The 24,849-nt window shown below is 38.0% G+C and overlaps 1 protein-coding gene across 1 annotated transcript in view; it reads left to right on the forward strand.

Moving 5' to 3' along the window:
• The window catches only part of PREX2 (phosphatidylinositol-3,4,5-trisphosphate dependent Rac exchange factor 2), a gene marked incomplete at both ends in the record, with an annotated part of 169,388 nt that overhangs the window by 126,431 nt on the left and 18,108 nt on the right, over nucleotides 1-24,849 (forward strand). Inside the window, 4 exons of the mRNA XM_080610600.1 lie at nucleotides 373-516; nucleotides 5,231-5,345; nucleotides 18,455-18,521; nucleotides 19,879-20,069. Of these exons, the coding sequence (XP_080466726.1) occupies nucleotides 373-516; nucleotides 5,231-5,345; nucleotides 18,455-18,521; nucleotides 19,879-20,069 (517 nt within the window). The remainder of the gene's footprint in view (nucleotides 1-372; nucleotides 517-5,230; nucleotides 5,346-18,454; nucleotides 18,522-19,878; nucleotides 20,070-24,849) is intronic.

Raw genomic sequence — 24,849 nt, forward strand, 5'->3', positions numbered from 1 at the left:
CTGACTGTATATCAAACTGTCATGCACCAGAGGAAGACTTGTGAAATATGGATAAAGGTACCCTTGCAGTGATTTTAAGCTATGTGCATAGATGTTTCTTCAGAATTACAGGGAATACAAGTAGCATGTTGCCAACAACATTACTTTCTTAGTATTTTTGCTGTGATTGACAGGCTGGCAAAGATGACAGTCACTGCTTTTCTGTTTATCTGCTTTCTGATAATGGGTAGGCCAGAAGTGACCACAGCAACACCAAGTATAGTGTAAAATACTTCACATACTAGTTTTGCGTCTGCAGAGATTTTTATCTAACAGTTTCTGGAAAAGGATGTGTCATTGCTTTTAATGATAGTAACACCGATTGTATTCTAGATGTACCGATCACATACCAAGCAGAAGGAAGCCGGCAGACCCTGAAGGTCTACTTCTACCTTGATAGTTATAATTTTGAACAGCTTCCTCAAAGGCTGAAGAATGGAGGGGGATTTAAAATCCACCCAGTACTTTTTTCACAAGGTAATTTGAGTTTTAATCCCCCCAATTCTTTCACATAATATTTAACGCTCTTTAAAACTCTACTTAATCACTCTGATTTAAATTCTTTGTAGCTATAAGGGTACAATGTTTATATTTAAATATGTTGTTTAATGTGGGCATTTATTGAGAACATTGAATTAAAATATGAATTTGCTGAGATCTGTGATTAAAAAATAAAGGTATGGGTATACATTTCTCAGTTTATGCCTGTTACATGATTCCAACACCAGAGTATGAATCTTCTTTCATCAATATTGTTTTTTCTTTGTAGACATTATTGGGCAATATTTAGACCATGAAACTTGCTTTTAAAACTGTTTTGCATTCCAAATGCTATCATAAACTTTTCCTGTTACTTCAAGTTTAAGGACTAAATTGTTATCCTGTGAGATTTCTGTCTCTAGCATGTTATGAAGACTTAAATAACATCTCAGGTTTTTGTAGTTATGACACTGCAAACGTTACTGAAGTGATAAATGGTGGTGTGGATGCTCAGAGTTCATAAATTGCAGGCAGCTTGCATTAGCTGCAGTGTCATTATAGTCATAAGGAGCATGGAGTTTGATTCACTGAAATCGTGAATGCAAAGTGCTGACTGCCTTGACCTGCTTTTGATTTTGGAAGGAGCTGAAAGTACTTCATACCTTACTTCCTGGGTCTGTGAGGAACAGGCAGAAGTCAGCATACAAATTAAGGTTTCGAGGAGGGTTTAGTCTCTGATAGACAAGGAGGGTGTAAAAGGAAATAGGAAACAGTAAAATACATGAAGAAGAAACAGCCAAACTTACTGTACACTTAAAGCATACGATTCATTAAAAATAAGACTCATGAAGTCTGTTTTAACACACTAATGTAAAGTCCAATTTCAGCTGATTTCTTTTGAGCAGATTGTTTTCAGTCATAGTGGGAAATGAGAATACAGAGCAGGAGACTCGTTTCAGTAAAGCAAACACAAAAGGCTCATGAAAGAAACAGAAAATACCTTGGTTCAGATGAAATCCTGGAAACTCTTTTTTTTTTTTTTTTAATTTGGAAGGGAATGCATCGTGCTACAGAATTGATTTTGCAGATTTTTTTCCTTTTCTGTTTCCAGAGCCCCAAATATTTGAGTCTTAGGATAAGCATCTTTGTAGTTAGCTAAAGGAAAAGAGCAAAGATTATTTCAGGTGTTTTATCTGCTTAATAATTTTTAGTGATACAGAATAGTTTTTCTTTCTTCCTCATACAAAATGTTTTTGAGTTTCAAGGATCCTCCTCCAAAATGTCTATTATTCTCCAAGAATAAGAAATCCTGGATAAGAAGTTAAATCCTAGTGTTTAATCAGGATTCTATTTTTTACTTCTTTTCTGTGAGGTTTGGCTGAGCTGCCATTGAACTAACTTAGTAGATCCCCATCTTTGACTGAAATTTATTAGCAACAAATGTAGAAGTCTCTAAGTTCCTCTGTGAAGTGAATTCTTGCTTCCTAGGCTTAACAGAGCTAGCTGTTTCCTGCCTAAAAACCAATGATTAGTGATGTTTTCAAATGGAGCGTTTTGAAAATCATGGTTTTGGAATGCATTATCCAAGAGACACGTCAGTGAACATCAGTCCGTTTCTCTCTGTGTTACTTTGTGTTGCATAGCTCCATGTCTAAAATTACAACTCTTTATGTTTGCAGGATTGACAGTGCAGACATTTTAAGTTTTAAAATGTTTACCCAGGCTACATTATGTATCCATCTACTTGTAAAAAACATCTTGCACAACTTTATGCTTAAGTGTATGCATTCAAAAGGGTCTTGATCTGTAGGACTGGGATCCGAGTATGTTGAAATACTGCTCTTGGTGCTCAGATTTCTCTATTTCCTGCATTAGCATTGAGATCTCATCAATAAATAAGCTTAATTAAAAGACATTAAAAATAAAATTTAATTTAAATTGCTACTTAGTCTCTTAATAATGTTGTGGTTTTAATTTTTTAAATTTTTCATAATATACTAGAATCATACAGACTGGAAGGGACCTCTAGAGGTCTCTACTCCAAGCTCAGATCCCTCAGCCTCTCCTCACAGAGTGTGTGCTCCAGCCCATGACCATCTTGATGACCTCTGCTCAACAAGTTGCTCAACAAGTTGATCAACACCTTTTGTGTACTATGGAACCCAATATGAGACACAGTATTTAAGATGCCATCTGATGAGTTTACTTAAGTAAAGTGAGGACAAGCACTTCTTCCAGTCTACTGGCTGTGCTTACATTAATACAATTTAGGATGCTCTGGGCCGCCTTGTTGCCAGCTTGCTTGCAACACTGCAGGCTGCATCAAAAGGAGCGTGACCAGCAGGTCGAAGGAGGTGATCCTGCCCCTCTACTCTGCTCTCGTGAGACCTCACTTGGAGTATTGTGTGCAGTTCTGGTGTCCTCAACATAAAAAGGACATGGGACTGTTGGAACAAGTCCAGAGGAGGGCCACAAGGACGATCAGGGGACTGGAGCACCTCCTGTATGAAGATAGGCTGAGAAAGTTGGGGCTGTTCAGCCTGGAGAAGAGAAGGCTGCATGGAGACCTCCTAGCAGCCTTCCAGTATCTGAAGGGGGCCTACAGGGATGCTGGGGAGGGACTCTTCATCAGGGACTGTAGTGACAGGACAAGGGGTAACGGGTTCAAACTGAAACAGGGGAAGTTTAGATTGGCTATAAGGAAGAAATTCTTTACTGAGAGGGTGGTGAGGCACTGGAATGGGTTGCCCAGGGAGGTTGTGAATGCTCCATCCTTGGCGGTGTTCAAGGCCTGATTGGATGAGGCCTTGGGTGGCACGGTTTAGTGTGGGGTGTCCCTGCCCATGGCAGGGGGGTTGAAACTAGATGATCTTAAGATCCTTTCCAACCCTAACTATTCTATGATTCTATGATTCTCTATGATTCTCTATGATGTTCAGTTTGCTGTCTAACTACTCTTTGAGGCTACTCATCCTTACAGGTTTTTTTTCCCATTCAGTTGCCTGTGCATTCAGACCATAATATCCTAACTCGGATTCAAGAATACCACAAAAGACAAGTTTGTCTAATATATTAGGTAGAAAAACGTTAAACCCTTCAAAAGAGGAGAGCGAAAGCTCTCACTGCAGGCTTCCCTGCCAACGCCCGTGAGCATGACCCCTGCAGTGCCTGCAGAGGCATAACTGTGTGCTCCAGCCAGTCCCGACAGATGGCTGAGTTTCCTGGTTGGGTAATCTAACTGGATGAAACCAACTTTATGCCAGTAAAATAAGCAGTATGGTTTATCAGGTTTGTTTGCACTAACATGCTATTAGAAATGGAGTTCATTGGATGTTTTTGTATGGGCTTTCTGGTGTGACTTAGCCCCAAGGAAGTTAAGAAGGAAATCTCACTGTTGAAATTGAATATTTTTTGCACAAAAGTAGAATTACAAACTCCAAAAATACATAAGGGGAGTGCAACTCAATTTGCATGTTCTTTCCCAATGAATGAATTATTTATTAACTAGTCATATTAAGCAGTACAAGCAGAATTAATGTTCTTTGTGTAGCTGAAGCTGTAAGACAGCAGCATGTTTCCATCAGAGCTCTGATTATTGCTTGCATTTTCTGATAGGGTGATGACTTCTTAGAATGTGTATGGATTATTAAAGTAGCAATATTCCTAATTGTAAAATCTTTAATGCTTCTCCCCAGAAAACGATTTTACCAGGAGCCTGTGTTTTATGTTATAATAACCCCTTAATGTGAAGATGTTGATTTTTCCAGTACAGAGTTCTTGAAAACATTTCAAATGCCTGATTTGACTTAGCTAAAGAAAAGGTTAAATTTCCCTGAGTATCTAAAGTAAAGTGGCTGGGGGAATGTTTGGTTGTTTTTTTTGTTGTTGTTTTTTTTTTTTTTTCAACTGTTGCTGGGAAGAGTATCCCAAAATGGAATTTCTTCCATAGTGCATTTATTTCTTCCTTCTTTTAATTTCTGTGCAGTGATTGTATGAGAAAGACATACAATTCTTCCTTTAATGGAAGTCTTTGTTTAGTTCCTGAATTCTTGTAGCAATATTCATCCTTGCTTTGATGAAGTGAATACAACTAAGGTGGACATAGTTTAGTATTTGACTTTAGAAACTTACCTGATTCCTGAGAAATGAGCTTGTAGGGCATTTTCAGAGATCCAGAGAAGTTTTATTTGACAGAGAAGGCATTCACATTATCAGTGGAATAACTAGAGGTTCAGGTGCTCCACATCTCCCCAAATCAGGGTGCATAAGAAGTTGTTAAATGAAAGGTTACTCTGAAGAAGTTGTTAGGTGAAAGGTTAGGTTACTCTATGAAATTAGTTGGTATATTGATCTTTAATTTCCTTTACCCCAGCTCATTCTGCTATTTTCTCACAGGATGTATTAGAACTACAGCTCACATTCATATTCACAGGGCAGGAGTACTTTCATTAGAGCAATGGAACCCAAGCTAGTGCTCTCCTTTATGTTTTCCACAGGGCAAGAAATACAATTTTTCTTGCAGTGGAATCTTAAAGAGAGTGCTGTATTTATCTGATGATGTATGTAACTCAACTCAGCAACCCATGGTGGGGTCACAGCCTCAAGGTTAAAAAGTAATTCACTAGTGTGTGAACAAAGATACACAGAAGGTGAATGCTAAATATTTAATACTTCTTTTTCTCTTCTCCATTCCCCTCTTCCCTTTTCCCAGCACTGGAGAGCATGGAAGGATATTATTACAGAGACAGTGTCTCAGTAGAAGAATTTCAAGCTCAGATTAATGCAGCCTCACTAGAAAAAGTCAAGCAGTACAACCAGAAACTACGGTGGGTAATAAACCATCATTCCTGAGATTAGTTTACCATGATCTGCTTTTCATCTCAGTTTCTATGAAGCATCTTTAAACTGAAGTGCATTGCATGGTGGTTGTTTTTTGGTGCATGATTGAATAAGATCCAAGATTCATGGTTCCAACTTTTTTGATTTCTCCACTGTTAAGTTACTTTTAAAGAATAGCTTTACCATGAAAGTTGTAGATGTAATTGCTTCCAGGTTGTTGTATATCACAAATGGGGTATTAAAATTGCTAAACCTTACTATCTAGTTTTGAATACCATATTTACCTAACATCTACAGAATGGGATTTAGAAAATAGTCTTTTTTTCTCAAAGCTGAGCATCTTCCTCCCCACTTGCCACCAGACTAATGGGAACATAAACATATTTGGATACTTGCATCAGCTGTGGATATGGGTTACAGAGTGCATTCTTGCGAGTATATATAAAGATTATGAAGCTCTGTATTTCAGTAAATGTTTCGTTAAGAAGTTGCACATAAAGACAGAATTTATGTATATATAAAGTAGTCAATTACTTACGAAGTGAAATAATGAAGTACATAGACTGCTCTTGCATCTCACTGTATTTGTGAAAAACATCTGAGTACACTTATTTGCACATGAGTTGAAGAAAAAGAGTGTAAAGGACTGCAGTAAAATCAGTTTTAAAATTCTTGAATTAGATGGAAACACTATGATTTAACTAGAACGGTTAGGTCGCTTTCAAAAGCAGCAGAGGACAGGAGTTAAAAAAAAAAAAGGGGCTAAGTACAGTAGAGAAAGAGGAGGAGAATGACTGTCTCTTTTTCCAGTTCCTTAACCTGTTGGCCCACTCCTGTTTTTGGAAGATTTTCTTCATGGATCTTGCAAAAGTATTTGTCTAATATGTTATCAACGCAGGGGACTCCTGGATTCTGTATTAATCTAAGCAGTACTATAGCAAAAGTGATTCTAAAGCCATTTGTATTCAGTGAGTAAAATGTATTTCATTTTTTGTGACATCTGTGTCAGCGCACTTCTATGTTAATGACAAATGTAGTATTTAGTCTGTTTCCCATCTTGTTTTAGTACTTCCTATTTGGGGAAAAAAAGTTCATCCTGAGTATTAATTTAGAAGGCTTATGCTGTATATCAGTTTTACAGAAAGCTTTGGTCATGTCAGTATTTGGCTTAGATGAAGTCAGCTAGTGTTGGAAAGAAATTTCTATCAGTTGAACAAGGAAAATCTTTCGTGCTGGTTTTTCTAAGAATAGGCCCAGTTTAGTCACCATGAAAATCCTTAAAAGAAATTCTTCTTGACTTTATGCTCTAGTGTTCCCTGACCTTGCTTACCTCGTGCGTTAGGATCTCCATTCATGCTGTGGCTCTAATGAGGTACATTCCTCATATGGTGGTGTGACTCACAGCTCTGATCAGCTGGTAACCTCCAAGGCCTAGTTTTGCGAGAAGCTACTATGAAAAAGTTAGCAGTCAACAAAAATTACCGTGGATAACTCTGTCCAGTCACAAGAACAGGAAAACTTTGGAATTTTTTTTTCCAAAAAATCTAATGTCTGGTGAGAACATTCAGTAATTAATTTCTTAATTGTTTTTGTTTGCTTTGTGGTGAACTCTACCCATTTCTTAAGCAAGGCACAAACAGCTTCAGAAATTCAGTGACAAAATGTGAAGAGAAAAAACAGAAAAGCAGATGCTTCATTCTTGTTCTGCCATTTAGTCTGTGTAGGTGTTTGACCAGGAGAATCTAATAAAGTAACTACAGCAGCAAAAGATATTAACATTTAGATAATTGCTCTAAAGAAGAACAAAAAGGGAAATTGAATATTCCCTGGAAACATACTCAAGTGCAATAATGCTATCTTAAACTCTTCACCTGGAAGAAATCCTCCTCAGAACCACCTAATCAGTAATAAAGTAAGTCATTCAAGACACAACTCATGAACTATTCTTTCTCAATAGAAAAGGAATGCATTGCTTGCCTCTGAAATGACAACCTAATGACCATTTAACAATCTTTCCATTGCTACAGCAGCAGAAAGCAAATGGGAGCAGCAGCAAAGGAAAAAGTAGTGAGAAAAGAGGATGGGGACTAGTGGGAATGAAATGATTGGTTGGCAGTGACACTGCAGCCAAGCCATCTGTTGCTAAGAACTCTTGGTACAAGTTCATCTTCTCTTATTCCTAATGCATTTAGATAATAATGCTCTACTAAATACAATATGAAACAGATTAGACCACTTTGTGCACAGTCCCACTTAACAGAGATGTTGGCCTAAATTGGGATGTACCTGAGCAAAATAGTAAAATTAAAAATGAGTAGTATGCTACGTCTTAACTTCTTGTGGGAAAGTCTTGTTAAATTCTGAGTATATAGATTATTTTTTGAGGTATGTAGTCTTTTGGGTGACAGATGTGTGCCTTAAAAGAATCCATTTACAAATAATTTATTTGAATGAATCAAAAAAATATATTAGTAAGTTTTTAGCACATTTCAGGAAGGATAACTTTTATCCGTCATATAAAGTCAAGAAGACAAATCCTTGCTTTTATTGCAAAATTCATTCATAACTGTGGAACTGTGACCAGATTTTCCACAGTATCAGAAATTATACAATAAATCCAGGTGCAAAATTGTCCTCCTTGACATTGATTTGAGCATCATAAGAGCTTCTGTCTTTCATGATTCTCGCTTTGGGGCTTTTGAAGTACTACCTCAACTATGAAATAATAATGATAAGATCATCATTTTTATAAGAATGCATGCAAGACAGTTGAAAATCAGTTACGGAATTTCATGCTTATGTGGAATGGAAAATGTCCATCTTCTGTAATAAACTTAACCCTAACTATTTCAAACTATTTTATAATGTAGGGGAACTTTTATTCTAAGGCCAGCCAAAGTTTTCTCTACAATTTTTTTTTTTCTTTTTTGTTTTGCTACGGGTTTTTTTTTTTGCTACAATTCCTGAGTCAACATCCCCTACCTCAGCAACACATAGGAAGTCCTTTATCAGGATGAAGATGCTATTTAAAAAACAAAAAGCAAAACCTACAAAAAACCAAACCAAAAAACCAGTATATAGCTTGTAGAAGTTCTGAAACTGCTGGGAAATCTGGCCCACAATTATTCTTAATCATGCTGGATTTCCTTCTCACAGTCCTCCAGGTTTCACTTATTTTTGTAATTCACCAATTCTTTTTCCCTGACACTGACAGGGAAAAGAAAGTTATGCTCAAATTCTATTCACAAGTTGACCTGGTGCCAGTAGTTGCCAGCAGTGTGAATTTAACCTCATCAAATTGTTTGCTAATGAGAAACATGCAGTACAACCAAGTGAAAGTAATTAGGTCGGCAAAGATTTTGGAGATCTTTATTACTGTGTGTTTGATAGCTCTGCAGTTGTCTTCTAATTTAGAAGAGGACCAGAAGGAACTTGTGTATCTGACTTGCACAGAGGCTGATGTTAATTGAGGCCATTTTGTATTTTCTGGCTTCCTCACACTTTTCTCCGTCTTCCTCCTTTGGTACTCTTTGCCATTCAAACAGGCTTTTGAATCAGACCTTTTGCTTTTACAGATACCAGAGGCCATTTTGCTTCAACAATGCAGAGCAAAATGTTTTTTAGATCTGTAACTACTACAAATGCTGATATGAATAATAAAGACTCACAAATGCACTATATTTACTTGAACTGCTTGAGTGGTTTAAGTATTCTCTTGCAAATCTTGAGTCATCTATGTAATTGTAAAAACATCAGAATGAACTTGAATTGTAATTTTTAAAGCATCACTTCTTTAAGAATGACTTAGTTAAAATACATTCTGTCTTTTGGATATGATTTTTATATTTGGTAAAGATTTCTTCCCTGCAGAGTGAGATTCAGTATGGTGGTTGTTACATTTCATAGATATAAATCTTTCCGACATCAGTGCAACCAAAGGTTTGGTTCCGATGTAGCCAGATGGAAGCTTGGACAGGCCCTGACAGGCAGGTTAGCTGAATGGCCATAACTCAGCTAATCCTTGGACTGAATAGTGACTTTAAGATAAAACAGTTGGATATGAGGACAGTTTTCATCCTCAGATAAATCAGGTTTTGGATTAGCTTCCTGCAAGAAGTAAGCTGTTTTATAAATAAACCTTGATGGGTGTGGGAATGAAAACTTCTGTAACGTTTGCCCAAGTTATCAGAGGTTTGGACTTTCAGCCTACAGTAGTAGGGAAGCTTGCTCTTCTAGTCTTCCTTTCTCTGTGTGTATTTGAAATTTTATCAGATTAGTCTTTTTTTCTCCTTTTGTCTGTGAATTCTCTTTCTGGGAAAATAGTGGGTACCTCCTATACATTCTATTAAAATGCAGTTTTCTACAGGTGCTTTTGGTTAGCTTCTTAATAAGAAAAGTTCAGGCAGCTCTACTCTTTAAGAGTTTTTTCCTGGACAACATGTCTGTGCACAAAAAGGATGTCTTTCAAAGGCAGAGAGGACTGTCAGGGCACAGGTCATTCAGTGGGGTGCAGGGATGTGGCTGTATGTTTCAAGCTTCTGGGCTCTGCAGTATGCTTTGATGCACATCAGTATACCTGATTGGATTCCAAAATTGTCTATGCAGATTATTTTTAGCTGATGAGAAATTAGTGAAATCACTGGCTTTTAGATTCATAAGCATTTTTAATGCCTCTTCAGCACCTGTGCTTGCATTTAGACATCCAAACACCTTTAAAATTTGGTTTCCAATGTTGTGGTGGCTTGGTTTGGGAATATTCAGAGGGAAATAAGCACAATAATAGATGAAGTTGAGGTTAGGAGAGCTCTGCTTTCTTTCGACCTTTTTTCTACCTTTTCTTTCAACCGCAGCATGGTGTTTTCTTGTAAAACCTCTGACTGTATGATGACCCAGTTCTTCACTCCAAAGATAAGCTCACACTGTGGGAAAGACAGCTGAGGATTGCTGTCCATCCTTGCCACTGGTGTGGGTGCTAATTACCGCTGTGTAGTAATTAACTTGTCTGTGCATCAGTAGACAAAGAATGTCTGGAAAAAATGTTCCTTCCTTCCTGCCTCTCATTCTGTGTGATTTGGAACTATTCTTTGAAGTCAGCTGTGTCCAGGGTTTTGGCAGCTACTTCTGTAGCCTGTTGTACAGCCATAATAGAAGAAAAACTAAAGCAAGCAGTAAAGGGAAAAGGTCATTTTTTTTTCATTTTTTGTGGTTGCGTTTTTGGGGTTTTTTGATTTATTTTTTTTTTCCCTATGTTGCTGCTTCCTTGGATATCATTTTAGGAGGTAAATGCAAGCCTGTTACTCTAAGGAAGCAATTATAATCAGTGAATCTAATGAGAAATGATTTAGCTAACTACCCTCATTACATTGAACATCTGATTACACCGAATGTAATATTTGTCATTTTAAAGTGTTTCATTTACTATGTAACTTCAAATAGTTTCTCTGTCTTAAGCCTCCTGTATTTATTTTATGGCATAAGTAGTTCTCCACAGAATGATGGCAAATTCAGTTTAATTCTTTATTCAAGGATGTTATAATCCATGAGGCTTTCATGTTATTGGGTTTTCTTGTTTCTTTTTATTTTTAAAAAGACAAGAAAATGAAACTATTTCTGCCCCTAGAATTTATGTAAGCATGGAATAAAATCTGTCTAAGGAATGTATCATCTTTTTTATTTATACACATATGTATACACACACAGCAGCCTCTCAAGCTGCAGGCTTCTTGGCAGGCTGATGTTTTCTGTGTCCTGTATGATTTAGTCAAAGCAGAAAATAGATGTGATGGCACTTATGGCTTCAGGCTAAACTAAAATTCTGTAATGGTTACTTTGGTATAAATGAGGTACAGTGACATAAGGGATATATCCACTCTAGAGATATTTAATTACTATGAAAGAAAGAGCTTGTCTGTCTCTAGAACAGATCGATGGGTCCTCACAAGGCAATACCTGCATTATCACAAAGACCAAATCATATATAAATTCCTCTAATAAATGTATTAAGATCCACCTTAAAACTGGCAGATTCCTTCCCCCACTGTTTCCACTGGAAAGCTTTTCCAAACCAAATTGCTCATGTGGTTAAGGATCTTATGCTGTTTGTCCTTGAGCTGCTGTTGTCCTGTGATTTTAGTCTTGCTCTTCTTTCTCTCATGTCTACCCACCTCAGTGAGTGACATGTTAATTAGCAACATTAACAGTATTTATTGTTGCAGTCAAATTCAGAGAGGAGTTTAACCTGAGGAGAGCTGCAGGTTCCAGAGAGTAAGTCTGCGAAAATAGTTCCTTTTCTGTATAGTGGGATATTTATAAAGCAGGTGAAAACCTGTTTTCCTATTTTCAATAGTAGATATTTGATGTGTTGCTTTGTGTTTAAGAAAGCAACCATAAAACTGGACTGCAATGCTTCATACACAAATTTATCATGTAGCTTAAAAGACTATAAAACCTGTAAATCTAATGCCTTTTAGTTTCTTATGATGTGGTTACAAATGAACTGGATACTCATGGCTGAACACTTTTCTAAATGCAAAATCTTTATGAAAGAGAGATTGAAAATTAAGCATTCACTCTGAAGGACATAGCAAGGAAATAATAGCTAAATTTGTCTCCTGATGAACATAATGAGAAGCATTTTAGTTAGACCAGAAATTAAGATTCATTTCATCTAAGTGAAGGAAGAAGAGAGAGCGAATAGAGAAATCCTGGACAAGTAAATTAAATTCGTCTAGCTGGTCTAACAGATACTGCCAGCTGGCTTGAATTTAGTTTTTTTTTTTCTTTTCCGGTGCTGTGCTCTTTCTGTGAAGGTAAATTCATTGTTTCTTTTGACTTTTCACAAAGTATAATCAGTATTTATTATAGGTAATGTTCTGAAATTGAAAATTATGTGTCTTGATAGACTATGTGTACTGAGTGTTTGCTCACTGAGCTGGACATATGGTTCGTTCTGCTCTCTTCATCCTCTGCAAATGCAGAGAACGTGTATCTGCAGTGATCGGAGGTGGAGCCTTTTCTTTCACTCCTCATCATTGATAGGCATCCAGCCCAAGACTACAACTTGTACAGCTTGTAGCTGGAATATAAGCCCTGACCACCCAATGACTATTTGGCATATTGTCTTTTTTAACAGTGTATTCCATGTCTGGAATATGAGGAGTTTACTGTCTGAAAGGCAAATGTGGAAGCAATTAGTTAGTACTAATGGATTCAGTGTGGATTTGGCTCTTTGGATAATGATGGGAGAAACAAGAAGGCAGCTATAACTGGTCTGTGGCCCAAAAGCTTCCCTTTCACATCACAAATAGGTTGGTTCCAAGTGATCTTGGAAGTAGATAGAGATTCCTAGAAGAAAAGTGGTTAAAATGTAGTGTGTGAAAAGTGGACAGCATTATATAGAGCAAATGGTTTGGTTTTTTTTTTTTTTGGTCTTATTTATTTTTGTCATCCATGATTTTCTGTCTTCACATTTCTATGATCCTCTGCTTGTGTGTTCATAAAGGTTTGTGAGTAGAGCTGTGATATACCTGCTGGGATAGCAGGGCTCTTCCTTTTCAAGCATCCTCTTTAGTTTGCACCTCAGATACTTGTACTCATCCAAACACAAATTTTCTCAAAATGCCTTCTTTACAATTGGTGGGAGACCAGTAGTTTAGCCAAGTGCTGAAGGTTTGCACTCTGAAGCACCATCCCCTCTGTTTAAGAGTCCAGTTTCTTAGGAATTTGGTTTTCCAGGGTTGAAAGTCTGTGTCCGAGTTGAGCTCCCAGACTACTCCAGTAAAGCAAACAGTTGCTAAGAAAGCTCTTATATTTCATTTCTTGAAATTTTCTTAACATAACTCCCCACTTGTAGGTATTTCTGTGTATAACAAAATCTAATTATACTGTGTATTTTGCTTGTCTCACTTTATAGTCACATTCTCCTCTCCATAGATTGCACTGTTTCTCACAGTTCTGTTTGCTTACACTTACAGGAGAAGCTGACAAAAGCTGGCTTGTCACTTTGTACCTGGAATAAGCCAGGAATCATAGAATCATTTAGGTTGGAAAAGACCCTTAAGATCTTCAGCTGTTAACCTAACACTGCCAGTAAAACGTGTCCCTAGGCACTGCATCTACATGTCTTTTAAACACCTCCAGAGATGGTGACACAATCACTTCCCAGGGTAGCCTGTTCCATGCTTGATAACTTTTTTGGTGAAGAAATTTTTTCTAATATCCAACCTAAACCTCTCCTGGCACAACTTGAGGCTATTTGCTCTTGTCCTATTGCTTGTTACTTGAGAGAAGAGACCAGCACCCTCCATGCTACAACCTCCTTTCAGGTAGTTGTAGAGAGTGACAAGGTCTACCCTGAGCCTCCTTTTCTCCAGGCTAAACAACCCTCATCTGTTCCTCATCAGACTTGTGCTCCAGACCCTTCACCAGCTTTGTTGCCCTTCTCTGGACCCGCTCCATCACTGCAATGTCTTCCCTGTAGCGAGGAGCCCAAAACTTAACATAGTCTTTGAGGTGCAGCCTCACCAGTGCCGAGTACAAAGGAAGGGTTTACTGAGTTGCTTACACATGTAATATGAATTACCCATTGTAAACTCAGAGCCCCATGGTGTTAAAATTTTCTGCTCTGCACTTTGGTTTGCACAACAGTTGTGGAAGGTGTGAATATTATCAGGTATGCTGAGAATTTAAAACCATGATACTGTCATGAAGGTTTTCTCTTGTTATGATTAAAACTTTCTCTAACTACTAATGACACTGTAGTGATTTTATCACTAATGGATGTTAGGACACATTATTTAAAATTAGTAGGTCTTAATATGAGCTGAGACGTTAATTGTACTTGGTAATTTATCATTGATTGAGACTTACCATTTAGTGAAAGAAACATGTGAAGCACTTACTCTTTTTTTTTGTGTGTCATCAAATAATTTTCTGCCATTGATACTTTGTACTATAGAAACAGTTGAATTTATATGTATTATATAGTTTTATTTTTTTTATACATACATAAAAATGTATTTCCAAATGTGCATATTGTATATATGATAAACACACTATACACATGCTCACCTATATAGTTAACAACCAGATGGCACAGCACAGAATTGTTTTTAAAGAAATATCAAAGTATGTGTGCATATATATGTAAATACATGAAGATATTGTTTATCTATGTCATAAATAGTTGCTCTGTAGTTTGAGCTGAAGCAAAGAATTAGCGACACTAGCTATAGTGCTTCCTGACCCTGAATCTCTGTACTGATGTATCATTTGCCATGTTGTTGAGCAATCACAGAATAGTTTGGGTTGGAAGGGTCCTTCAAAGCTCATCTGGTCCAACCCCCCTGCAGTGAGCAGGGACATCTTCAGCTATATGAGGTTGCTCAGAACCACATCCAGCCTGGCCTTAAATGTCTCCAGGGATGATGCATCCATCACCTCTCTGGGCAACCTGTGCCAGTGTTTTACCACCCTCATTGTAAAGAATTTCTTCCTCATGTCCAGCCTGAATCTCCCCTCTTTTAATTTTAAACCACCACCCCTCATCCTGTCACAACATGATCTTGAACATCTTGTGATTGACGCAGATCGAGTAGAATTAAATTATATTTCTATCCTCTGTTAAAGACAGTACAAATTTATCTATATGCATGCCACAGTGATGAAGAAAATATAAAATACTAATTTTTTCTCTTCTATAACATCAAAGCAAATCCTTTCTAGAGCAAAATCCCCCACTTGCCTTTATTTAACACCATAACCCAATTACCTGCCTTATTTCTTTCTCCCCTTCCAATCACTTATTTACTCTTTTTGTATTTTGAAGATGATCAACACTTAGGTTTACCCTATGGGTTTCCTGCAACAACAAACCAAGCAAGACTAGAAACTTGGCTTTGTTTTTAGTATTTGCATGTATAAAGTTACTCAGGAATTTGTGTCTCTACAGGTTTGGAGCCTCCTTTAAATTCAATTTTCAATATTTCATATTTTCAGGATTTTACATCTTGGGAATGCATTCACCTTATGATACATTTTTCTTGTTGAACCCTAAGATGTTTGTTACCTCATTCCAGTGAAAGTTTTCCCTGAGACTGACATTATCTGGTATTGTTGCATAGGGGGTATCTTACAAAAGTGGAACGCAGCAATAATCCCCTGCAGTTTTAATGCCTTTTAGATTTTCTACCTGTTTTTTTTTTTTAAGCAAGGCTTTCCTGCTTCAGCTTAGAGGAATGGTAAGGCAAAACTGGCATCGCATTTGCAGACAAAGAACTATGATTTCATTCTTGTTCATTTCAAATGGATTAGAAAATACTGTCCAAATTGGGCACCATGCCAAGATTGCCATTAACTTTTCCCGTAAAATATGATTGAGGACCTTAACAAGCATTTAGTAATTAAATGAAGTGCTTTGGAAATTTATATGCTGTCCACAGTTTGTCATGTTCTGTAAAATAGTGAAGAAATTTTGATGAAAAGCAATGAAAATAAAGCACTTGAGAGACATCTGGGAGAGTTATCTGATTGGGGGGGGGGGTGAAGATAGTTTCATTTGTAACGGGATATTTTGATATTTAAAATTAATGTTGTGTATAGTTGATTTTTGTTTGTTCTTTAGGTTAATGAATAATTGACTGAATTAATGGAGTAATTCCTATAATTGTATATCCCATTCTTGTGTCCATGTTGCTTCATTTTGTACCCTGAGTTGGTTATTTTCCATGTACTCCATTAATGTGTGTACTGTTCTATATTTGGTTTCTGGTTTCGTTTAGTGCAGCTGAATATGCTTAAATAACAGTCCAAAGAGAATGGGAATGCTGAACAGATTCTCAGTGAAGCAGATTTTCCTGTGCCATGGTAGAAAACAGTATAGGCTTTCAGTCTGATAATGGTTCAGTGGATGGCAGGGTGGTGCTTTGTTTTTTAGCTTTGCTAACAAAGAAAAAGGTTGGACTGCCGTTGCTGAGGTAGCTTTTATGTGCTGTGGCCATTCAGAGTGATTTATGAGTAATTTTCTCTGCAAACCTCTTTTCCTTCCAATAGTCTCCAGCTTCCTCTGACACAGAGTACATTCTGGATCATGCAAGAGGCTTAATGGAATAATAGAACTAGATTAGCTTTGCTGTGCTTTCTCAGGGGATAAATTCAAACCTTAATTTGGGAGAAGATGCTTTTCAAAACTGCAAAGCTATAGGAAAGAAAATCTACTGGGATTAAAGGTTCTTGATTTCTTTTTATCAGCTCATTTATTCCAGATTATTGAAGAATAAAAGGCTATTCAGATCTGCAGTGTGCACCCTTGCCCTTCAAGTATTAATAACATGAATAACTTCTCTCACAGATAAAACCATAAAAAAAGGTGGGAGGGCAGTTTTTATCTGTGCATGTTATATGAATCAATGTTCTGATGACTGGAGGGTCCAGGTGATTCTGTCATTTGAGAGTTAAGATGCAAGGATGCATTCTTTCCAGTGTTCAGTGCATTTCTCTTCCTGTTTTATTGCAACTGAAATTTGGTTACCCCACTCCATAGCTCCTGCCTAGGTCAGCTGTGATCTTTAGTCAGGTCTCCTCCTTGTGCACAGGCAATGCAGCTGGATCAGTGGAACCTTGAGGTTTCCACTGGGGAATCTGTGTTGTTTTTTCTTTTCTTTCTTGCATGTTCTTTAGGTCAGTGGGGTTTCCTTGTTTAGTTTTATTTTAACCTTGTCCACAACTGCTGCAGTGGTAGCTGTTTGCCTGGTTCTCACTGAATGCCTCATCTAAGCAGGGAAGCCTTTTCAGTTGCCCCAGCAAGTTTTAGGAGCTTTTCAACAAGCAGAATGAATTTTGTGATCAGAGAATCACAGAATGGTTTAGTTTGGAAAGGAACTTTAAAGATCATCTGGTCCAACCCTGATGCCGTAGGTAGGGACAATTTCTGTTTTAATTATGTGATTCTGCAGAGGCAGAGAAACTGGTCTTATCAGAGAGAGATGTAAGATAACTTCCTCTGTCTATGAGATGTTTAATGATAGCTCATCTGTGGTGAGCAGTTAATTTGTTTATAAGGTAGAAAGAAGGAAATAAAGCCTCTAGGGTTTCTGAGTTGAAGGAGACAGAAAAGCTCTGTGCTGCCTGTGTGCTCTTTGCTAAAGCTCTTCCTTTCTGGTGTTAAGTAAGAGCTTTCCTGTTCTAGGGGAGGATAGCATGGAAGCCCTCTGTTCAGAATGTTAGCCTCCTTTGTGCCACACAGAAATTAGCCAACCTTTGTTTTTTAAAACAGCACATCGCATCTGCTCATTTTATAGAAACTTTTTTCTGGTACTGTTCAGTGATAAGTGAAAGGTTATAGAAGGAACTGGGAGAATGTGTGTTGATGAGCTTTAGTACACAGTAGATAAACCCGATACAGTAAGCATGGTTTCTCTATTGCATTTGCGTTCTGCAGGTATATAACAGTTTTTCTTCAGCTTTTCCTTTCATGCACTAATTCATTTTCAAAGAAATTGTAAAGAAAGGCAGTTGTTTTGTACTTGCACATGCATGCATGAGTGAAGGAATTGCAAATGCCAGTTTGCTTGTATGATGAATATTTTCCCCTTGTAGGGTTTTTGCTTTTTTATTTCTTTTTATATTGTGAGCTTGTGCATATTTTCTCTCTCTGTGCTGTGGTTCATGTTTGGGATTCTGGTTTTATATTGTTACTGTTAAATACAGCTAATATAAAAAAAGTTTGTAATGCATTTAGTTGAGGTGTTGTTTACATAAGGGCAAGTTTCCCAAAGTCACTATTAAATCTAGACAGTTGCCACAAACCTTTTCTTGGTGAAAATCTCTTTCAGATCTGTTTTTTCTACTAACTAGACATTAATTTTTTTGCACTGTACTGTCAGAGGGACAGTTTTTTGTCTCCAGAGCAAAAAAATATTTATTACTTTAAAAGAAAGATGGATAATGCCTATTCACCCATGTCTTATTGCTTGACCCTCTCTTAGCATGAAATAAAAAAAAATAATCAAATGTGAGGATGGTGTCTGATAGCCACATACATTTTGTTCAGGAGTTTAAGCAACTAACAGCTTTTGCCTTATTATGTTTGTTCTTTCAGGGCATTCTACCTGGATAAGTCAAACTTGCCTCCAAATTCAACATCTAAAGCAGCTTATATAGATAAGGTAAATAACAACGTTAAGTGCCTAACTAAACTTTGCATGTTACACACTGTGTAATCCTTCTCTGAGGCTTTCTTAATTCCATTGAAAAATTGTATTATTTAAATTGGGGAGGGGGCATGGAAAGGAGGAGCTCTCTTGCAGTAATTTGTCCCACCTGTGTTTTTAAGGGTGTATTGTGCCATGTGGTTCTGTATCAAAAAGGCTGGAGGGTATCAGTCTATTTGAGAAGAGGAACCATAGCTTTCGTTTTCCACTGTGCTTTCAGGGTGATGCAATTGCTCTAGGAGCATGCAGGGGGTGGAAGGGTAGGGTGGTGGGAGAGCAGGTGCAAGTGGAAATTCTTTGTTCTGAAACCTGGAAGTGCTGTTCCAAATGAAATACTCCTTCAGCATCCTGCTCAGATGGCTTTGTTCTGAACCTCCTCATTTAGGTTTTCTTCAAATGCCTTCATCTTTCTCTAAACCTCTGTGACTGACAGATCCCAGGGGCTCTGAAAATTCATTTAATGCTCTCTCCTATTGTTGGAGAGTTAATGACCATATTGCAGCCCCGTAGCAGAGGGGAAAGAAGTTCCTCAGGTCTTGCCTATACTGACTTGAAGCGATTGAGCTAGTGTGCTTGAGAAATACAGTGATAATCATCTGAACCCCATGACAGGCTAAAATTTTATGTTGGTATCATCCAGCATGGGTGTTAAAAGGCTGATAATTCCCTTTTCTTGGATCCATGCTGGGCTGCATGGGGGGGAAGGAGGACATCCATGGGGGATGCCCCATCCGTGAAAGTGTCCGAGGACTTCTTTATTAGGTGGATCATTTATTTTCTGTACAGTAAAGCTGAGTTTATTTTAAGTCCAGCTACAAAGTTAACTGTTCTTGGTTTGTAGTATGTTTTTGTCCCTTCTGTTAATTTATTTTTTCCGTGTTGTTAGTCAGGATTAGGAACAAGATATTTGCATAAATAAAGGACAGTGTATCTTAATTACAAGCTGATTTTTCAGTGAGTTAATTAACTAGTCTTGGTATCCCTCCTGTATATGCTTATGGGTGTAGGTTTCCACTTCATGGCTTCCCTTTTTTGCCAGTACCTTTAATGGAAATGGCAATCTATTGAGATGCGGACACCTCTGTAGGCAGGACTGGGAATGAAACAGGGATGGCAAGAATTGAAAAGTTTGAAAAAGGTGTCATAGGTTATGTTACAGAAGTCTGCTCTGTATCTACGTGATGGAATTTGGCTTTTGCTCTCTCAGCCAGCCCTGCTGTCCCATCTGCATGTGTTGATGTACTCTAAAGCAGCATTTCATGTGCTTTCAGAAGCAAGTATTTAAATTTCTTTTTCTCTTCCTCTCTTGCAGCTGATGAGGCCTCTCAATTGCTTGGATGAACTTTACCGACTCATAGGGTCCTTTATCCGATCCAAGCGCACCGCTGCCTGTGCATACACTGCATGCAGTGCTTCTGGAGTTGGACTGCTTTCAGTGTCGTCCGAACTCTGTAGCAGGCTTGGAGCTTGTCACATCATTATGTGCAACAGTGGAGTTCACCGGTATGACAATTTCTTTTCCTCCCTTTGTTTCAGTCAGTTATTCAGTCATTGCAGGTTGGAGACTGCTGCTTTTTATTTATAGAATGGTCTTACACTAAATATCTAATATCTTAGACTGAATAGCTAACACACTTGAAAGATCTGTGGTGTATTTGTAGTGATTAACAGAAATGACCAATATGATTTTGCCTTGTGGAGTTGTAATGGATTGTTCCTGTTCAAGTCAGTAAAAGACAGAAACCTTAATTGCTAAAGCACAAAAAGGAAGGTTTCCTAGGTGAATAATACCTACTATATTAAACTCTTAATACAGGCAAGAAATTATGAAATTTGTATTTACATGTATGCTAGGGGAAGTTGTAATAGAGCTTGTTTCAAGAAAAAAATGAAACAGAAGAGAGATGCATTTTTGCAGTTGTACCTTATGGTAACTAGAAGTTCAGTCTATAGACTGAGCAACTGGTTCTATAGGCTGAATTATCAAATTCTCAGAAAGTGAACTGAGCTATAATCAACTGATCTTTGTCATCAATGCTAAGAGATTTTAAAAGACAAATAGAGATACAACCATAGCGTCATACAGCTCTCTAGTACTTAATGATATTTATCAAAGGCAGCCATATGTTTATGTTCCAGCTGGGTAGATAACAATTCTTTTTGGTACATTATACCAAAAAATTGTAAAGATTACAATTAGAAAGGGGGAAAACACGACAACAGATAAAACCCCAACATAACCAGGAAACTGATGCTAAATATCTGATCTTTTTATAACAATTCCAAACTGTAGATTATAGGTAGCTTTATGTTAAAAATAGGCTCGGTAGTTCCTGATTTATACAAATCCTTATTTTAGCAGGTTTGGTTACCAGTACATTGTGTTAGAACAAACATTGCTTTCGTCTCATTTTAAGTAATGTCCTTTCTTTAAAAGAGCTTTGGGATGAAATGTAAAAAAGAAAAAAAAAAAAAAAAACAAAAAGCAAGCAACATAGCTGCAACGCAGATTATCAGGCATGAAAAGCAGGAACTCCAGATATAGCCAACACAATTAAGTTGTGTAAAAATACTGTTTGCCATTTCTTTTAACACAGTTTGCAACAGACTATTTGTATTACTCCTCATCAGTGATATCAGTGTATATAATATGCTGTATACTGTACTTAATTTTAGGCAATAACAGAAAAAGGCTGTATTATTTAACACTAGTCACTATATAAGATGAAGATGGGGATACTGTGTAGCATGGACTATCATGAACTTGTCGTTTCAGAAGACCGCGAAACTATACAGCTCTTTATTTGGGTTTCAGTTGCATGTCTTCTGTGTTTAGAAAAGACTTTGGGCTTAATTCTGCCTTTTTTTTTGTAAAGCTGAAAAAGATTACCTCCGGGTTTCATCATGATTTTGTGCGTTAAGTTCTGAATTGGCCAGTGAATTTGTGCCAAACGTTCTTACAGTTTAGGAATAAAGGCAGAGGAATTTTAATAGCCCCAATGAACTACCACCCACAGTGTGTGGGTCACAGATTATTCAGAATAATTTGGTGACTGAATAAATGGTGGTGTGCTTGATTCTGAATGTGAGCTGATCTTACCTGAGAATAAATTATTCGTCAAATTTCTGCTCAAAACTAGGGCTAATTCGAAGGTATAAACTATTAAATGTCTAAGTATATTTAAAAACCTCAAAATACTGGAAAACCAGCATATTGGATTTCAAGACATTTCATTATGACCACTGGGAATGGTATTTAAATATTATGTGTGGGATTCCATCTAGATGTTAAAGGATTCAAGATCACCTATTTATATAAAGCAAAGGTGCAAAACACTTTTCTCCAAAGCATGACTAGTTCTGCTTTAAAGTGAGTCCATTTAAGCTTTTGTGAAAGATACTGTTAATTCAGTTGTACGTTAATACTGCCTTTGTGGCTACCATCTCTTCAGAGAGAGAAACATCACCTCTTGGCATTATCAGAGAAATTTTAAGATAGGCCCTCCAGGAGAAAGGAATGCATTACTTGAGATTTTATAGGTACTCAAAGAGGTTTTGCCCTTAATTTCTAAAAGTTCAGAAGAAAACTCATGTATTTAGAGACTAGAAAGGGATTCGTGTGCTATTATTTTTTGGAGTGGTAAAAGTTGGAGAAATTTTTTTAACAGTTTCCTGAACTTACTGTTGTGCGTACAACTGGATGAAGAAGTTCTTTCCTCTGAATTTGAAGTCATATAAAATGACTTTGTGTGCTGGTTTTTTCTTGCTGGCCTCCCAAGGCCACACTTCTTTTCATAGAATCATAGAATAGTTAGGGTTGGAAAGGACCTTAAGATCATCGAGTTCCAACCCCCCTGTCATGGGCAGAGACACCTCACACTAAACCATGCCACCCAAGGCCTCATCCAACCTGGCCTTGAACACCGCCAGGGATGGAGCATTCACAACCTCCCTGGGCAACCCATTCCAGTGCCTCACCACCCTCTCAGTAAAGAATTTCTTCCTTATATCCAATCCAAACTTCCCCTGTTTAAGTTTTAACCCATTACCCCTTGTCCTGTCACTGCAGTCCCTGATGAAGAGTCCGTCCCCAGCATCCTGGTAGGCCCCCTTCAGATACTGGAAGGCTGCTATGAGGTCTCCACGCAGCCTTCTCTTCTCCAGGCTGAACAGCCCCAACTTTCTCAGCCTCTCTTCATACGGGAGGTGCTCCAGTCCCCTGATCATCCTCGTGGCCCTCCTCTGGACTTGTTCCAACAGTTCCATGTCCTTTTTATGATGAGGACACCAGAACTGCACACGATACTCCAAGTTGAGGTCTCATGAGAGCAGAGTAGAGGGGCAGGATCACCTCCTTTGCCCTGCTGGTCACACTCCTTTTGATGCAGCCCAGGATATGGTTGGCTTTCTGGGCTGCGAGCGCACACTGAAGCCGGCTCATGTTCGTTTTCTCATCGACCAACAACCTCAAGTCCTTCTCAGCAGGGCTGCTCTGAATCTTTTCTCTGCCCAACCTGTAGCTGTGCCTGGGATTGCTCCGACCCAGGTGTAGGACCTTGCACTTGGCATGGTTAAACTTCATAAGGTTGGCATCAGCCCACCTCACAAGCATGTTGAGGTCCCTCTGGATGGAATCCCTTCCTTCTGGCGTACCAACCGAACCACACAGCTTGGTGTCATCGGCAAACTTGCTGAGGGCGCACTCAATCCCACTGTGCATGTCACCAACAAAGATGTTGAACAAGACCAGTCCCAACACCGATCCCTGAGGGACACCACTCGTTACCGGTCTCCAGCCGGACATCGAGCTGTTGACCACAACTCTTCGTTTGCAGCAAAGTTTGTCCCAGCACTGAGTACATTCCACTTTCTGGCATTCTGAAATTGCTTTTGCGTAGCTAGAAAGCTTGTTTTGACTCCAGCCACTAGGCTTGCTGGGTGAATTTTGTTCCCAACATTTCTACTGCTAACTTCTGAAGTATTTTTGTGAACCTACACCCCTTGCTCCTCTGCAGACTGAAACTGTCTTGCAGCACCATGAAATCCTGGGATGAGGACAGAAGAAGGAGTGTAAGATGCTGGATGTGATCGAGTCCCATAGACAAACATGATTTTGCTTGTTCCCTGCAATCTTGAAGGCTTCTTTCTTCTGTTTTTTAAATACTATTTAATCAGGGCAGATCTTGTGAAATAGTGCTCTTTAAGTTGTAAGTTAGTTCCTTAGAGTTGAAGCTACTGATTTTCAGTAAAAGAGGGTATTTATCTCTGGCTGTATATTTGTCCTCCTGTGTTCTTAGGGACTAACTGCTGTGAAGTGCTTGATTTCGATCAGCTGCAGAAATCCACATTTTGGAGGCCTAGACCAATTACTCATGACTGTTTTTTAACACTATGCTATGGATATTAAATGAGTTGAAAACTGGTATTATCTACAGATGCTACTAGGCAAGCTGATGGGGGAAAGATGTAAATTGTCCTTGCAGGTTAATCTTTAAAGTATATTCTTCACTTATCACCCTTGCCAGCTTGAAAATGAAGAATAACCAACTCAGAGCAAGGTTTCTGTACACTTCCTTTAAAAAAAGCCATCATTTTACCCTAATTTCTGTGATTGGTCTGTAATGGGGGAAGAGTACTGAGTGCTCTGCTGGTCAGCATCTTCCTTTTGTTCCTGGGAAGTGGGGACTGAGCAAACCATCTAATCTGTCAGAATTTAGATATATTTAATAGACTTTAACCAAAAATATACATATGAACCTTCCCTCACTCAATTTATCTCTTAGAGAACTGACTGCAGAGCCCTTTCTATGTTTTCTCAACTTAGGTATTTTATATATTTATTTATTTACTAATATAAAATAGAAAAAATATATATACTATATGTATATATAATATTTATAATGGATTTATTGGGGGTGGTCTGCCACCCCTCCTTCTAAGCAGAACCAAATCCCAGATAGCCTGGGAGGAAGGTGCTGGGTGGCAGTCCAATTGGGAAGGGGCCAAGAACTATGAAACAGCAGCTTTGTCTGCATTGACAGTGATTGCTGCTCTCTAGATCAGCAGTGTCTTGGTTTCTGACTTCACTGTGATCCATATTAAATTGTTTTTTACACTGCACTAGGCTAAAACAGCTTGACAGAGTTCATATTTCCATCCCAGTATCCAAGATAATGCTGGGGATTTTGTATTGCTGGTGATTGCTTTGCTTTGATTTTTATTATGACTATATGTTTACCAATTTACATTAGAGCCTGAAACCCTATATGTATTTCAGACAGCA

Source organism: Psittacula echo (genome assembly GCF_963264785.1).
Source record: "Psittacula echo genome assembly, chromosome: 2".
Taxonomy (NCBI): Eukaryota; Metazoa; Chordata; class Aves; order Psittaciformes; family Psittacidae; genus Psittacula; species Psittacula echo.